The sequence below is a fragment of the Emydura macquarii genome, unplaced genomic scaffold (genome assembly GCF_026122565.2).
Source record: "Emydura macquarii macquarii isolate MOO-44397 ecotype Brisbane River unplaced genomic scaffold, CSIRO-AGI_Emac_v2 contig_1390, whole genome shotgun sequence".
Taxonomy (NCBI): domain Eukaryota; kingdom Metazoa; phylum Chordata; order Testudines; family Chelidae; genus Emydura; species Emydura macquarii.
The window spans coordinates 21037937-21053152 of NW_027131527.1; the positions used below are offsets into that span (position 1 = coordinate 21037937).

Genomic DNA, 15216 nt, shown 5'->3' on the forward strand with positions numbered 1-15216 from the left:
GTGACCTAGCGGAGGTATCGATGCTGCGGGACGGCGCCGTGGTGGGATCGCTGCCGAGAATTGCATGCACCTCATCATAGAAGCGGCATGTTTTGGGCAAGGAGCCAGAACAGCTGTTAGCTTCCTTGGCTTTCGGATATGACTGACGCAGCTCCTTGATCTTCACGCAGCACTGCTGCGCGTCCCTCTTGTGTCCCTTCTCCAGCACACCTTGGGATATCTTCCCATAAATGTCCAGATTCCTTTTGCTGGGTCTGAGCTGAGCCAGAATGGACTCCTCGCCCCACAGACCGATGAGATCTAAGACCTCTGGTCGACTCCATGCTGGAGCGCATTTGGGCTTTGCAGTAGCCATGCAGAGAACAGTGACAAATCTCTCTCCATGCTGGAAGCACAGGAAATGAAAATTCAAATGTTCCTGGGGCTTGAGGGGAGGGGACATTTCCTGGTAGCGTGCCCACAGAGCAGCACAGCGTGACTATCCAGAGCGGTCAAAATGGGGCATTGTGGGATACCTCCCGGAGGCCAGTAAGTTCGATTTAAATGAAATTGTGTCTCCACTGACACTAAATCGAATTAACAAATTCGATTTAGGCGCTATACCACTTGCAGAGGTGGTCTTATTAAGTCGATTTTCTAGGCGACTTAATTTGAATTAACAGTGGTGCCAGTGTAGAAGCAGGTGTACGTAGGTTGACGTAAGTGACTTTACATCAACCTACGTCGCCAGTGTAAACCAGGCCTGAGGGTATGAAAGGGCCTCAGTACCACTTGGGCTAGGATAACTATCAAAGCAGGGGTGTATCAACATCCTGGGACTCTTGTTTTCCCTCCAGCCTAGCAGGATTGCTTTCTCAGCTTCCGTGGCCTGTTGGGGCAACCCATTTCAGTTGGTGGAGTGTCATTTCTGGTATGGCAGGAAGTTGAGAAATAATTAGTAAATGATTTGTAAAAGTGCCTAAAATATGAAAAATGCCATGGTAGGGTTTTCTTCACAATGTGACACAATAGTCCAGGACTAAAGTTCAAAAGGTAATATGGTTATCTCCTGCCAAAATGCTTCAGTGACCGATCTAATTTGATCTTTTTAAATTAGACACACTTTCTATAAAGAGAGAATCTGGAATTCTCATATATTTACTACAAGAAGATAACTATCTGTAGAAATGGCTTTTATCCATTCCCCAATTAAAAGATCACGTCTTTCCTCTCTTTAACTTTTTACCCCTCAGAGGAAAAGATAGTGAACAGACGTGCACTCTATAGGAGGCATATATTATAAATATTTTTTAGGCTGAAACTTGGCATGCATGTCTCAGTCAGAGAATAAGGTTGTGTACCATAGTTTTCTTTTTCTGTGAAATTTGAAAACGATATCTTATTGTACAGTTGAATAATGAATTAAATGGAATCTGTTTATGTCAAAATCACTTGGTGGAAGAAAGGTAACAGAGGCTCCAGTGGGATAGTGCTTAGGGTATGCTACAGACCCCCAGGATCCAATTTGGATATGGATAGGAGACCTCTTTTAATATTTTTTACTTGGAATTGTGTGATTGGGGAGACTTTAATTTTCCCAGATACAGTTTGGAGGATGAGTGCTGTTAATAATGGTATGGCTCGGATATTCTAGGATATGATATCTGGCAGATTTCTTCACCAGATAGTCATGAACCATCAAAAAGTGATGCCATTTTAGATTTAGTGTTGGTAGCAAAGACCTCATAGAAGAACAGGTTGTAGAGGACAGCCTTGGTCAAGTGATCGTGATCTGATTTAGTTTAAACTAAATGGATGGATAAATGAAAATAGTTCCACAACTAGGATCCTTGATTTCAAAAGAACAAACTTTAAAAAATGTAAGGGAAGTAGTTAGGGAAGAGGACTGGACTGAAGAATTCGATCTAAATTTGAAGGAGGCTTGGAATTACTTTATGTCAAAGTTGCAGGAACTATTGAAGCTTGCATCCCAAGCCAGAGGGAAAAATGTGTAGAGAAGGGTGTAGGCCAAACTATACGAGCAAGCATACAAACAGGTTATTAAGAGAAAGGAGAAAGCCTACAAGGAATGGAAAATGGGATGGATCAGTAAGGAAAACTACCTCTTTCAGATCAGAAAGTGTACGGGAAAAGTGAGAAGTGCCAAAAGTCAAGGAGAGTTGGATCTTCCACAGGAAATTAAAACTAATAGTAAAATGTTCTTTAGCCATATAAATAAAAAGAAAGCAAGGAAAGAAGTGGGACTGCTAAGCACTGAGGATGGGCTGGAGATTAAAGATAGTCTAGGCATGACCCAACACCTAAATACTTTGCCTCAGTTTTTAATAAGGGTAATGAGGTGCTTAGGGGTAGTGGCAGGATGGATAATGGAAGGGAGGATATGGAAGTAGAAATTAGCACATCTGAGGTGGAAGTCAAACTCAAACAGCTTAATGGAACCAAACTGGGGAGCCCAGATAATCTTCATCCATGAATATTAAAGGAACTGGCACATGAAATTGCAAGGCCGCAGGGATTTTTAATGACTGCATAAATTAGGGGATCATACCCTATGATTGGAGAATTGCTAATATAGTACCTATTTTTAAGAGAGAGGGAAAAATGATCTAGGATACTATAGGCCTGTTAGTTTGACTTCAGTTATATGAAAGGTCTTGGAACAAATTTTGAAAGAGAAAGTTGTTAAGGACATAGAGGTGATCAGTAATTTGGATAATATACAACATGGTTTACAAAGGTAGATTGTGCCAGACCAACATAATCTCTTTCTTTGACAAGATAACTGATTTTTTTAAACAAAGGAAATGCAATAGCTTCAATCTGGATTTCATACAGTGGGTCTTGCCATCATGCTCAGTGTCTAACTGATCACTATGTTTGGAGTCAGGAAGGGGTTTTCCCCCAGGTCAGATTGGCGGACACCCTGTGTTCTCTTTGCCTTCCTCTGAAGCATAGGGCATGGATCACTTGCTGGTTTAAACTAGAGTAAATGGAGGATTCTGTGTAACTTGAAGTCTTTAAATCAGTGATACTCAGACCATCATGGTTCAGGAGCGAAATTAGCAATGAACATTACCCAAAAGAGCCACAGTAGTGTGAATTCATTGTTTTATTTACTCATATTATTCCCACAGCAAAATGACTAAGCAAGTATTATTATTTTATCAACTGCAACTGGCTAATAACATAATAAAACATCCTGATTGGTTAATAACTTAGATTGGTTAATAATTAAATCACATAGTGTTTTAATATCATGTTCTGCTGCAAAGAGCCACAGGAGACACATTACAGAGCCACTTGCAGCTCGTGAGCCTCAGTCAGAGGATCACTGCTTTAAATCACAATTTGAGGACTTCAGTAACTCAGCCAGAGGATCTGGGTCTGTTTCAGGAGTGGGTAGATGGGGTTCTGTGGGCTGCGATGTGCAGATGGTCAGACTAGGTGATCACGATGGTCACTTATGGCCTTAAAGTCTGAGAGTCAAAATAAACAAACTGAAGTTAGGAATTTCAGATGATGCACACATAAAACTTCAAACAGCTTTCTTTTCTACATTGCCATTTTGCAAGTTAATGATGTATAATACGCGTCATGAGTCAGGGATGGAAAATTTAAGGGATTTTTGTTTAGAAAATATTAATAGTGATGTTAGTAAAATGTTAATTGGTGCTTTAGTATTTTTAACAAAGAGATCTACCATGATTTCCAGAAAATAACATGCTCTTTTCATTGAATTTTGACCCTCAATATTAAAGGTGTGTGTATGAGTGCATTTTTCCTTCTACATGACTGATTATTGTGAGGGCAGGTAGTGTGTGCTACAGACAACTCAAATAATCCAACAGCAGGCACTGCATTTGAGATGTGACCTCTGAGTGACTCTAGAATTGTTTTGTTTCCCTAGTAGTATTGCATTATACCTTATTTGTTTGCCTTAGAGTCCTGTTTGTTGTCCAGGTTCTGAACAGCCTGCTTTTCTGTTGGTGAGAGGAGATGAAACAGAGGGAGGAGAGGAAGGAAGAGAAAACAGGAGAGAAGAGGAAACAGAGAGGGAGAGGAGACCAAAAAGGAGAGGTGAAGAGGTAGAAAGAAGAAGATAGACTAAGTGGACAGGAGAGTGGGTGAGATTAAGAGAGGTAAAAGAACATTCTTAGCGTTAGCGATAAAAACAAAGATGCATGTTATTTTCTGGAAAAGATTATATCTGTTTTTGGCAGCTGTATTGAAAAAAATGGGTCATATCATTTCAATGATCAGAAAATTGAGAGAATTAATATCAAAACCCCACATTTTAAAGTCTCTAAATGCCCATGTACATAGTGTCTAACCACAAATTCAGTATTTGTTTTTTTTCTAGTGAGGGACTGTAGCTGAACTGAAGACATTAAAACCTAGTAGGGCAACCATCTGTTCACCAAATTTAGACCTGAATTAAATGGTTGCAACTCCAGTCACTGGATGATGTAAGCATTGCGTGTAACTGGATAACAAAACTAGTGTAAATGGAAAAGTAGCATAACTTGCATCTATTTGGCATCGAGTAGCCTCAGTTCTCATCTGTGCCAAGGTTACACTCGTTGCAGCATGGAGGAAGTTGGGCGATGGCTCAAAGCTACCTTTTTACTTCCTTGATCTTGCGCTGGCCAAAAGGATTCCCAGTATAATTTAGAGCAGCCTCTAATTTATGCACGCAGCAGCCAATCAGTGTCCTGGCTGAGGATCTGGCAGAGCCTTGTGTGTTCAGACTCGTTCTTAGCATGTTCCAACTCCATCACACCCTCTGTGTGCAGCGGTGGAACACATTGCACTGAGCCAGCTACTCCAGCTTTGTGCCACTTGTGGGATCCTCAGCTGGAGGAGTCCAGAGGTGAGTCCCCAGTAAAGCAGCCAGAACAGGGACCAAGGATTTAGTGTAATGAGTGTCCAAATTGTGGATGCTGAAAGCGGGGTGAGCAGAAAAAGAAACTAACAGAAGGGTATAAAAAGCAAGCCCATCCCACCACTTTATTTTACACCTCTTTGCTAGCTGCTTTACAATAAAGTGGAATGGAATCATCTTGGCTTTATTTTTCAGTTTACTTCTTGTTTTCATTTTTGTCCTGCCCTTTGATGTGTAAATTACATTAATTTTTCACACCCAATAAATGCAATATCCATGTGAGTTATACTACTCTAGCTCCTCAGTTTATATCACCACTGAAATTGATCCTATAGTTTTACTATTCTATAATAGATAGTTATATTTTGGATGGGGCTGTTAGATTATTTTATCCATAGTCTATATTGTTCATACCCAAAATACATAGATTTTTTACTGTAAAAAAACTGTATGTTTTGTTAATATATAAAAAGCAGTATCATAGAACTGAATTCCTGGCCAGGCTGGTAGCAGTGATAGTAGAAGCATATTCTGTCTTGTTTCATAAAGTTTAAGCAAACAATTTCAGTACTAGATAATTACCCTTGTCTGCTTACACACATCAAGATAAAAATATATATTAGCTTTATCTGTAAGTAGTCTTCCTTTTGTTAGTTTGTGCCACTACTATAACCTTATGAAACATAATATTTTTGTGTGTTAGTACTGCATATTAACCCTTTTGTTATTTTTCTGTAGGGCTACTTGTTTTTAATGATCTTTAAGAGATGGTGTGCTATTGCTATATTTGATGGTACCTTGATATTGTGGCGATGGATATCTTTAAAATGCTTATGATTGTAATAGTTTATAGCAATGTTCTTTAGTCCAGAAAAAAAAAACAGTCATAACCAGAAAATTACCAGAGAAATGTTATGGTCAATGAATTTATTATGTAAAGTTGGCAACAGTGCTGAGGGTTTTTTTGTTACATTTTACCATTTTTCTAATTGTACTTTTCAAATATCAAGTAAGCCACTCCACAGTGATATACAATCATTTGCATGTGATTAGACATTGAAAACTACTATGAATGTTTTATATAGTGAGATTTTTCTCTTTCTTCCCCTCTTTCTTCTCTGTATTTTTTTTAAAATACTGACACCTGAAGTTATGCCTGAATCTGAAACAAATCAGTGCAAGGGGTGGCTGAGGGGAGATAAATGTGAATATATTTTACTCAATTTTTTCGTTCTTTTCGTTTTGAAATCTACTAGATTGTGAATGATGTATTACTTACCAGGATTATTGTTATGTAAGTAATTGAACTATTTGTTCAGGAGGCTTTTTCAATTTGTTTTTGAAGACTTATTATGTGTGTCTAAAATGCTGCAAAGGCATCTTCTTTCTTTGAAAGAATTTTTCTTTTCCCTTGAAAGGCTGGATAATACATTAGAGGAAATTATATTTAAGCTGGTGCCTGGACTTCGAGAACGTAAGTTTGATTAGTTTTGCTATCTTTTTTGTATTGCTGGAAGCAGCATTTCTAGTGATATTTCTGTGTTGTTGATCTGAAAATCACATTGCTTTTGTTTGATGTTGACTAGAAGAACTTCAGCGTGAGATTGAATTTTGGAAGAAAAACAAACCTCAAGAAAATGGACAAGGTGATTTTTTTTTTTTGTTCTTCTATCTATAAATTCAATAGTGTATCTGATAAGTAATGTAGTGGCTCCACCCATAGGCCTCAGTCTTCTACAAATGCTTGTGCTTGTTTATACTTCAATTGAATTCAATGGTTGGAACTATACAAGTGCATAAAATTATACCTTTGCATAAGTGTTTACAAAATCCAGGACCACAGTACCCTGATGTTTGTCTATTTGGCTATTGTAAATTTTAAATGTAACAATTTCATCATTATTTTTACTTGCATTTCCCAATAACATTCCTATATTTTAGATTCATACCACTTTCTGCTCTGAATTCCTAATATCTTGCATACTTGATGTTTTCTACTTTGATCCTAGTTATAATCCGCCAACGGTAAGACATAGAACTATGTGATTCTTTATGTACTGATTAATTTCTGTTATCAAATTTGACCAGCTGTTAAGTGGGAGGTTGTCAAGAATTAGGTTTGACAAGTAACAAAAATGTTTTTCCACAAGTGCTAAACAACTGTATTACATAGATTCCAGAATGGTTGTCTTTCACTAGTAGTCTTAAAAACCTTTGAGAGTCCTTTATTCAGATGATTGGTGAAGTAAATCCAGGGTTTTTGTATTCTCTGAATTGGCTTCATGATTTGGATGCCACAGCAAGTTTGGCTTTTTGTAAACCTTTTAAAGATGCTCTGTCAATCCAAAAACAGATTTACTATACTGTATGAGGATCATCTATTTCAAAGAGGCATTGTCAAGTACTCTTTTTATAGGTTTTTTTAAACTTTCTGTTGTTTATAATATCCTCTTTGCAGTTTGAAAAAATAACATTTCCTTCCTCACTAGTTTTGTCCTTTTACATTTGGCAAACATTATAGAGGAAACTTTTTCTCTTCTTATTAGTACAGTTATTTAAATGCTAGCCTGTAGTACTGTTTAGACAAAATTATACTAGTCTACTACAAAGTATAAATATAATTAGAAGTACATAGTAGGTAAAATAAACTTTAGACAAATATTTTTATTTACTACATTTTATTAAAGATAAACAGAATTATTGATAGTGTTATTTACTCATCATAATGATCTAGTAAAAGGAGGGTGTTATATTTTAAAGGAATATAGCAGAATCAAAGCAATACACTGTAAGCTATAATTACTATACATTTATACACTGTTATAAGGATTGTACAGTTGGTATATTTTAACCAGTTCATCCTTCCAGACCTTCCTCAAATAATTCAGTTGTTAATCCAATACAGTTCAGTTGATAATCTAATGAATTCATTGTTTTGTGAATCAGTGTGTAGAATATAAATGGGTGATGAAGTCTTGGTTGTCCTCTAGCCTGGAAGGTTGCCTGCCTTTGCCGCTGCTATGTGGTTGTTGTGACATTTTGGGGATCACTCAGATCTGTATGGGGTTCTGTCACCCCCTGTCTTGTAATTTTGGGTGCCTTACTGCTATACTCTAATTGCTCAGAGCTCTGACACCAGTAGCCAGTCTACAAGCATAAAGGTCTCAACTCTGGCTTCCACCTGCCTAGTTATTCCTTGCAGGGTGACACCACGAGTCCTTCTAGTCCCAAGTCTCCCTCAGATCTGTGTCCACGAGTTCTTAACTACCAGACACTTGGACTTTTCTTCTCAGGTTCATCACCCCTGAAAGAGTGAAATCTGCCCCCCACCCCAGTTCTCAGTTCACTTTAGCACACATACTCCACACAGTTTGAACAATAAACTCCTGCTTGCAGTAAAAATAAACAAAAGTTTTGTTTTATAGAAAACTCATAGATTCAAAGATGAAGTAGGGAGGAAAAGCAAACACAAGTTACACAGAAAATAAACAAAAAGATGTGGTTTTAGGCTTTACACTTCTATATTAGTTAAATTCCCTTTTCCAATACAAGTTACCTATTGCCTCTGAACAGTTTCCCAGCATACTCTGTGTCCTAGAGGGCATCCGATGTTTCATGGATAGCACCCAGGTTAGATGCTGTCTCTCAGTTTTTGCTCATGTAGATTCCAAGTAGGTGTGTGCATGCTGCGTGCACAGTTCACCGGAAGGTTTTCACCTAGTAGTACCCGTAGGGTCGGCTCTAGTGCCCCATGAAGTCGCACCTTCATGGTGCTCTATATTGGGCCCTGCTGACACTCTGCCTCTTCAGTTCCTTCTTACCGCACCTTCACCTCCCACTACGCTATTACCCAGCATGCCAGAGATGATGCCACATTTGGCAGAGCTGTGCTTCAGTCTGTGGGACTCTGAGCTCTGACCCATCTCCTATGATCTAGCCTACTTGGAATCGACATGGATAAGCACTCGAAGAAGAAAAACGGTTACTAACCTTCTGTAACTGTTCTTCAAGATGTGTTGCTCATGTCCATTCCAAGACCCATCCGCCTAGCCCTCTGTCGGAGCCTGCCTGCAAGAAGGAACTGAAGAAGAGCAGGATTGGCAGGGCCCTATATAGAGCGCCATGAAGGTATGACTCCAGGAGGCACTAGCGCTGACCCTGTGGGTACTACTAGGGGAAAACCTTCCGGCAAACTGTGCACACAGCACGCACACAGCTATTTGGAATGGACATGAACAACACATCTCGAAGAACAACAGTTACAGAAGGTTAGTAACTGGGGTTTTTTTTAAAGTCCTTTTGACTAAATTATGTTTAACAGTTGCAGTTTTTACAATTAAAACTCCAATTAAATATTGTATGTAAAGTATCAATCGCAACAACCAAGTTTACATCTATTTCCCAAAACATGGCGTAAAAGAAATTTGCATAGAAGGTTAAAGCAAAGATAAAGTTAAAAATGCAGCATTTTCTAGTTTTTGTAAACGCTCTTAGGAGTCATAAAGTTATTTCCCTTGATACGTGGGGACTTGTCCTTGGGGTGACAGGAAGCAGAAGCCTCCTGGAATTCGTTTGATTAGCTTGAACACCTAATAACATAAATAACTAAAAACATAATATGTTTGTCATATTCACCAAGCACCTTGGCTATAACCGATTTGAACCTATATGTTAATATTTAGTATAAAGGCACAAACAAGTTTGTAATAACCTAATGTTTTAAGAATAAGTTATAATAATTTTATTAATATAATCAGTATTGAGGTCTGTTCACCACAAGAGCAAGTCTCAAACTACCAAAATATGCTTCCATAGAGCCACAGATACAGGTCTTGCTGTTAGTGCAAGGGTGACCTTGGGCTGAGGGATCTGCAAGACACTTCTAAGTCCGGATAACAGGTTAGATAGACACGTTTACATAACAGAAGCATTTGGAATAAGTTAGACACACAGAAAGTGCTTAGAAATCTGTTCTGAAAAGAAATGAAGTGTATGGATTTCTTACTGAATAATTTCACTAGTGTTGCCTTGTGTTACAGCAGCTTAATACTGTAATGTCTGAATGATTTTTCTGCCATGTGTGGTTTGACTCAACTTCTTTTAACTTGAAGAAATTCTTTGGGTACTGATTCAGTATTATAAGTCTAAAAAATAATTTTTTTCAATCTCATCAAGTCATACTTTAAAACAGGGTGGATTGATTTAAATCAAGGCGATATCAATCACCACGAGAAAATCATTGATTTAAATCAAGTTTCTCACTGATACTTCACATATTTCTTAAACAATGGTGCAAATCTGATCACTAAACATGTTAATTTACAACTCAAAACAGCATTTTAAACATCTAGGAGGGTATACTTTGTAATTTTTTAGATAACTTGATTTTTATTAATTTAGGAAATAGTACATAATTCTCATTTACCTGTGTCAAGCTGCAGATGCAGCAGCAGTACATTAGGAATGATAAGAATTAAATCACACACACAAACACAATAGCACTTATATTTTATGAAACTAAATCTTAAATGTTACATAGATGTTTCATATTTGCAATTGCAGCACTCTCCTGAGTTGCCAGCTGATGGCTGTCCTTAAACTCCTTTTTTTTTTCAAATTTTATTAACTCTAATAGACAAGTCATAACAACGCTAAACGTACATGATCCTTAAAACTTCTACAACTAGCTCTCGTCTTCCTCACTCCCACTGTCATTTTTATTCATAGACTGAAACAGAAATATGAGTTTTCCTGCTTTTTCAAGTCCCAGTCGATTTCTTAGCTTCGAGTGAATAATACCAAATGATGAAAATATTCTCTCTCTGCCTGCAAAGGAAACTACTGCAGTGAAAAGTTGACTTAGCAACTGAAGGAACTCTGTTTTAAGGTGCCTGGCTAATGATTTCCACCAGTTCAGAGGAGTGACTGTTCAAAACATCATCAGTAAACACGTCCTGTTTAAATGGTTCCGCTGCAGCCCTGAAATTTATGACTGGCATAACAGATGCCCATACCATGGCAGTATCATCTTCTTCAGAAGTTAGGCATCTACCTTTATATCTGGGGTCGAGAATGTTCGCAAGAATATGAGGTGGAGTTAGTGCTTGATCTATTCCTTTCTTTATTGCCTGCAGTTTAACTTTCTGATGAGATTTCTTTCTTCAATGTCTCTTGAAGTGCCTTCCAAATTTCGACAGCATCAGCAATGCAGCAACAATTACTCTGAAGTTTGTTTAAGGCTATGGATATAGGCTTCAGTATACTGAGCATATCCTCTACATTCCTCTTTAATCCAATGTTAGATACTTTGGATGAGATACTTCCATCTATTTTATCACGGTTTTCTTCACAAAGTTTTATGAGAATAGGCCAGTTCTTAATAAATTGTTCAAAACAATCAACCACAGAATCCCATCGAACATCTTGAGGGAGAATTAATTTGGATCCTCCTGCTCTCTTCAGTGAAGCTGAAGCAAAATGGTTGTTACGGAAGTATTTTGCGACTTCAACAACATTTTCTTTTATTCCTGGAGAAGACATACTTAAGTCTTTGTCTAAAAGATGCATTAAATGGGCACTGCAGCCATATGTTATTAAGGAGCATCCTTCTGTTTCTTCTTCTAAGTATCTTCTCATCTTTGCCACGTTTGAAGCATTGTCTGACAAAACTGCGCACGTGACGGTTGAATTTTTGTTCACAGTTTATTATAGCTTTCACTGCCACTTCTTTTAAATGTTCTGTTGTGTGGGCATTTCCCGATGTATCTATTGTTTCTGAAAGATATGCAACCCCATCTTCTGAATCATTGTGTACATACCCATCAAGGCTTAAACTGGCAAATTTCCCCTCAGTATTTCTTGCACACTGTTCAAGTTCCTTCTCATACACTGTATCTAGCAACCTTCCACCAATGTCTGCTATAGCAGGTGCAGTGTAGCCTGGTTGTAAGGACTCAACCACGTCAATGAAGAGTTGATTGTTTACAATGCAAAAAGGAGAATTTGTGGCATGAATGAACTGAGCAATCTTTTCATCTATTGTGGCTTGTTGGTATTTGCTGGTCCTTACTACAAACCCATCCATGGTGGTGGTTTTACTGGATGATTGAAATCTTTTGCTTGCTGCTGATACTTTGTTGTCTGAAATGCATTTAGTTGCAGCACTGCTGCTAAAAGTACCAACGGATGACTTTGCAGTTGTTGCAGATAGATAGTCACAGTCCAAGTCTCTTATGCTTAAATGGGATCCTGAAACAAAATTCAAAAAGATTTAGAATAGTCATTCTTCTAAGTTTTTCTCACTCTATTATTCAGTTAATCATTTACATTTTTTTCATCAAGGATGCAGATCTGATTCCAAATTACCAAAAAAGCTAAGACTGACTGCACTTAGAGTGCACTTAATTTTGGAGTAAGCCCCATAAACTCACAGGCACGTCTGTTTTTTTGAGAAAACAAGTATAAGATGGGTTCCCTTGGGAAAACTGAGTTATGGTGAAGTAAAATAGGGAATAGTCTTATGTCATCACCATTATGGTCTGTGGCTATGATGTTCCAAAATAAGGGGCATGTATTATGTAATATAAAATAAGAAAATGACACCCAGTGGCAACTGGCAACTCTTACTGCAGCTTCCTGTACTGTATACTTGGGTGATAGATTCTAAACCTAGTTAACTAATGAAACAAGCCATAAGGATTAACAAAGCTAAATTTTTTTTATTTAGCAACATCCAACATAGCAAACAGCTTGGGAATTTACTTGTTAAATCACACTTAGAGAGTGTCTTGAAGAAGATGCATTGCAAAGTGAATAATTTAAGTTACTAACCAGTTGATCCACATTGTTCTTCAGACATATCCACATCTTCATCCACATCATTTTCTCCCAATAAGCAGTTTTCATTATGGTGTTTCATTCTTACAACTAGGCCCTGCATCTTCTTCTTGCAATGCTTACACTTGACATGTTTTCCTTTTTTACCCAGGGAAGGAATTTCTTAAAAGATTCCCAGATAGGGTCTCTCTTACACCCAGAAGCCATGACAGTTTTTCTGTGACAAAAGTGTGGGGGAATATAGGAAGCTGTGTGTGTACTGAATAATGTCTTCCCTTTTTCTTTCCAGTCCACTCCACTGTTCCTTTCTACTCTGCCTCCGTCCTTTGTCTCTCTGTCTTTAAGATGTTTCCGGATTATTTAGCTGATTAGGAGTTAGCTTATTCCTAGTTTCTGGTATTGGAAAAGCCTAAGCAGGAAACACAGTTCCGTAATTAAGGCTTCCTCTATTATTCAACATTGGTAGCTGCTGAAAATTAAAGTGAAGCAAGGTTTTGTATTTGCTGCAGAAGCCGTGAAGCACAGATAATTCTCCACAGACAGTTGCTCGTCATATGTACTTTGCCTGTTTGAGGAAAAGCTGTGAAATTCCAGGAATTAAACAAACTTTCTTTGGTAGTTTAATACAGTACATCCTGTTTATAGACTATAAAAGGCAGCAAGGATAAATAAAAAAAAAAGAATTTTCAAGTAGGAAACGTGCCAGTGGTTAGTGATGTCTTTCAGACATCATGTCATCTTGTTTCTGGTTTGTCTAAGATACTCTAAATTTTTTAAAGGAAAAGTAACACAAGTATTACCTTAACAAAGAATTTGGTATGTAGGGCTGGACCAGGTGAATAAGTTAATGAAATGTGTGCATCATTATTTAGGCATGAGAGATTGTTTTCCATACAGTTTTGACTCTGTTTTCCCATTTTAACTGTTTTTACTCATGTATGATTAATTTGAGGTAGAAATACAAAAACATAACAGAACCTGATTTGACCGAGTATCAGAATAGTCAAAAACAAATCCATTCAAGTCACTTGTTTATCTCGTAAACCAGTTTTTGCATGCATGTGAATCAGAGTTGATAGCTCAAGATTATTTGAATTGTTCTTTTGTCCTAATTTCATTCTTATTTCTCAGGTTTTTTTAAATCAGCTACTCGTTTTTCTGTAACTCATGTCAGAACTTTAGCAGTCTTGGTATCTTGAATTAGTGTTTTGTGCTTGCAATAGGCAGACTTTGCTAGTGACCACATAAATAAAATAGCTGGACTTTGAGATCGCCACTATTAGGTATGTATGACAGGTGTGTTTTTATATCGTCTTCCAAACTGGTTAAAAGCCAAACCAGTTAGAAACACTCCATTTTATTTTGCTGTATGATTAGTATTATTTGTACTACAACAACATCCAAAGGGTCCCTGTTAGGATTGGGGCCCTGTTGTGTTAAACACTGTACAATACACCGTAGGAAACACTCTCTGCCCTGAAGAGTGTACAGTGTAAGTTAAGATGCAACAAATGGGTGTAATAAATAAATGGAGAGAACTGGTGAAGGAGGATAAAAGGTAACAGTACAAGAATACATAGTTACACCGGCTGTGCCATCACTGCAAAAAAAAGGTGGTTTTTTTGCAGCTGGATATTTATCACATTAGCTGTAAAATCCTAGTGGAGACAAGGCACCTGTGTTTTTACTGCAAGTCAGTACTGTACTTCCAGCTGTAGTTGATCTCGCTTAGTATACTTCATGGTAAAAATACGACTTGTTTCCTCTGGGATTTTACTGCAGGATAGCTAATAATGAATATTATTTATCCCACAGTGAAAACAATCATAGACTAGTTTTGCACAGTTAAATGATCTTGACTTATTCAGAGATATGGGGTTTTTTAATTACAGGAAGTAAACACACAAAAAATAGATTTCTATAATCACTACTGGCACCTGCCTAAACATTGTCTGTAAAGTAGAAGTCCTTTGTGCACATGTTAAATTGCAATTTCAGTAATAAACTTCAGTTTTCAGGGATTATAAATTGAGCAGTTTTTAACGAATGCATTGAACTGAAATTCAGTCACATTTTTAGAAAACCACACCAGATTTAAAATAATTGAACCAAAGCATTTTAATGCATTTGGGAGAATTTAGCTTTAAATATATCTTTGATTTCATATTTGTATCTCTGTGCTTGTGTGAGTGTATTAATTAATTCCCGGGCATTGCAGACCATTCCTTTTAATTGCATGGTACCTGAATAATTTGATCTTTATATTTTACAGATGAAAGTCCAAAAGCTGACAAGCCCAAAGTAGATGAAGATGGTGATGAAAATCAAGATGATAAAGACTATCATAGGAGTGATCCACAAATTGCTATTTGCCTTGATTGTTTACGCAACAATGGGCAGTCAGGGGATAACATAGTAAAAGTGAGTTGTTGCAAACAATCTATGATGCTTGTTATTTCCTGACAATTTCAGATAAATCTCTGTGGGAGAGAATATTG

The 15216-nt window shown here is 37.4% G+C and overlaps 1 protein-coding gene across 6 annotated transcripts in view; it reads left to right on the forward strand.

Moving 5' to 3' along the window:
• PCGF5 (polycomb group ring finger 5) overlaps positions 1 to 15216 on the forward strand; it is a 103121-nt gene that overhangs the window by 75484 nt on the left and 12421 nt on the right. For all 6 annotated transcript variants that reach the window (XM_067552826.1, XM_067552824.1, XM_067552828.1 and 3 more), the window contains 3 exons: positions 6301 to 6356; positions 6469 to 6528; positions 14991 to 15139. In XM_067552826.1, the coding sequence (XP_067408927.1) occupies positions 6301 to 6356; positions 6469 to 6528; positions 14991 to 15139 (265 nt within the window). The remainder of the gene's footprint in view (positions 1 to 6300; positions 6357 to 6468; positions 6529 to 14990; positions 15140 to 15216) is intronic.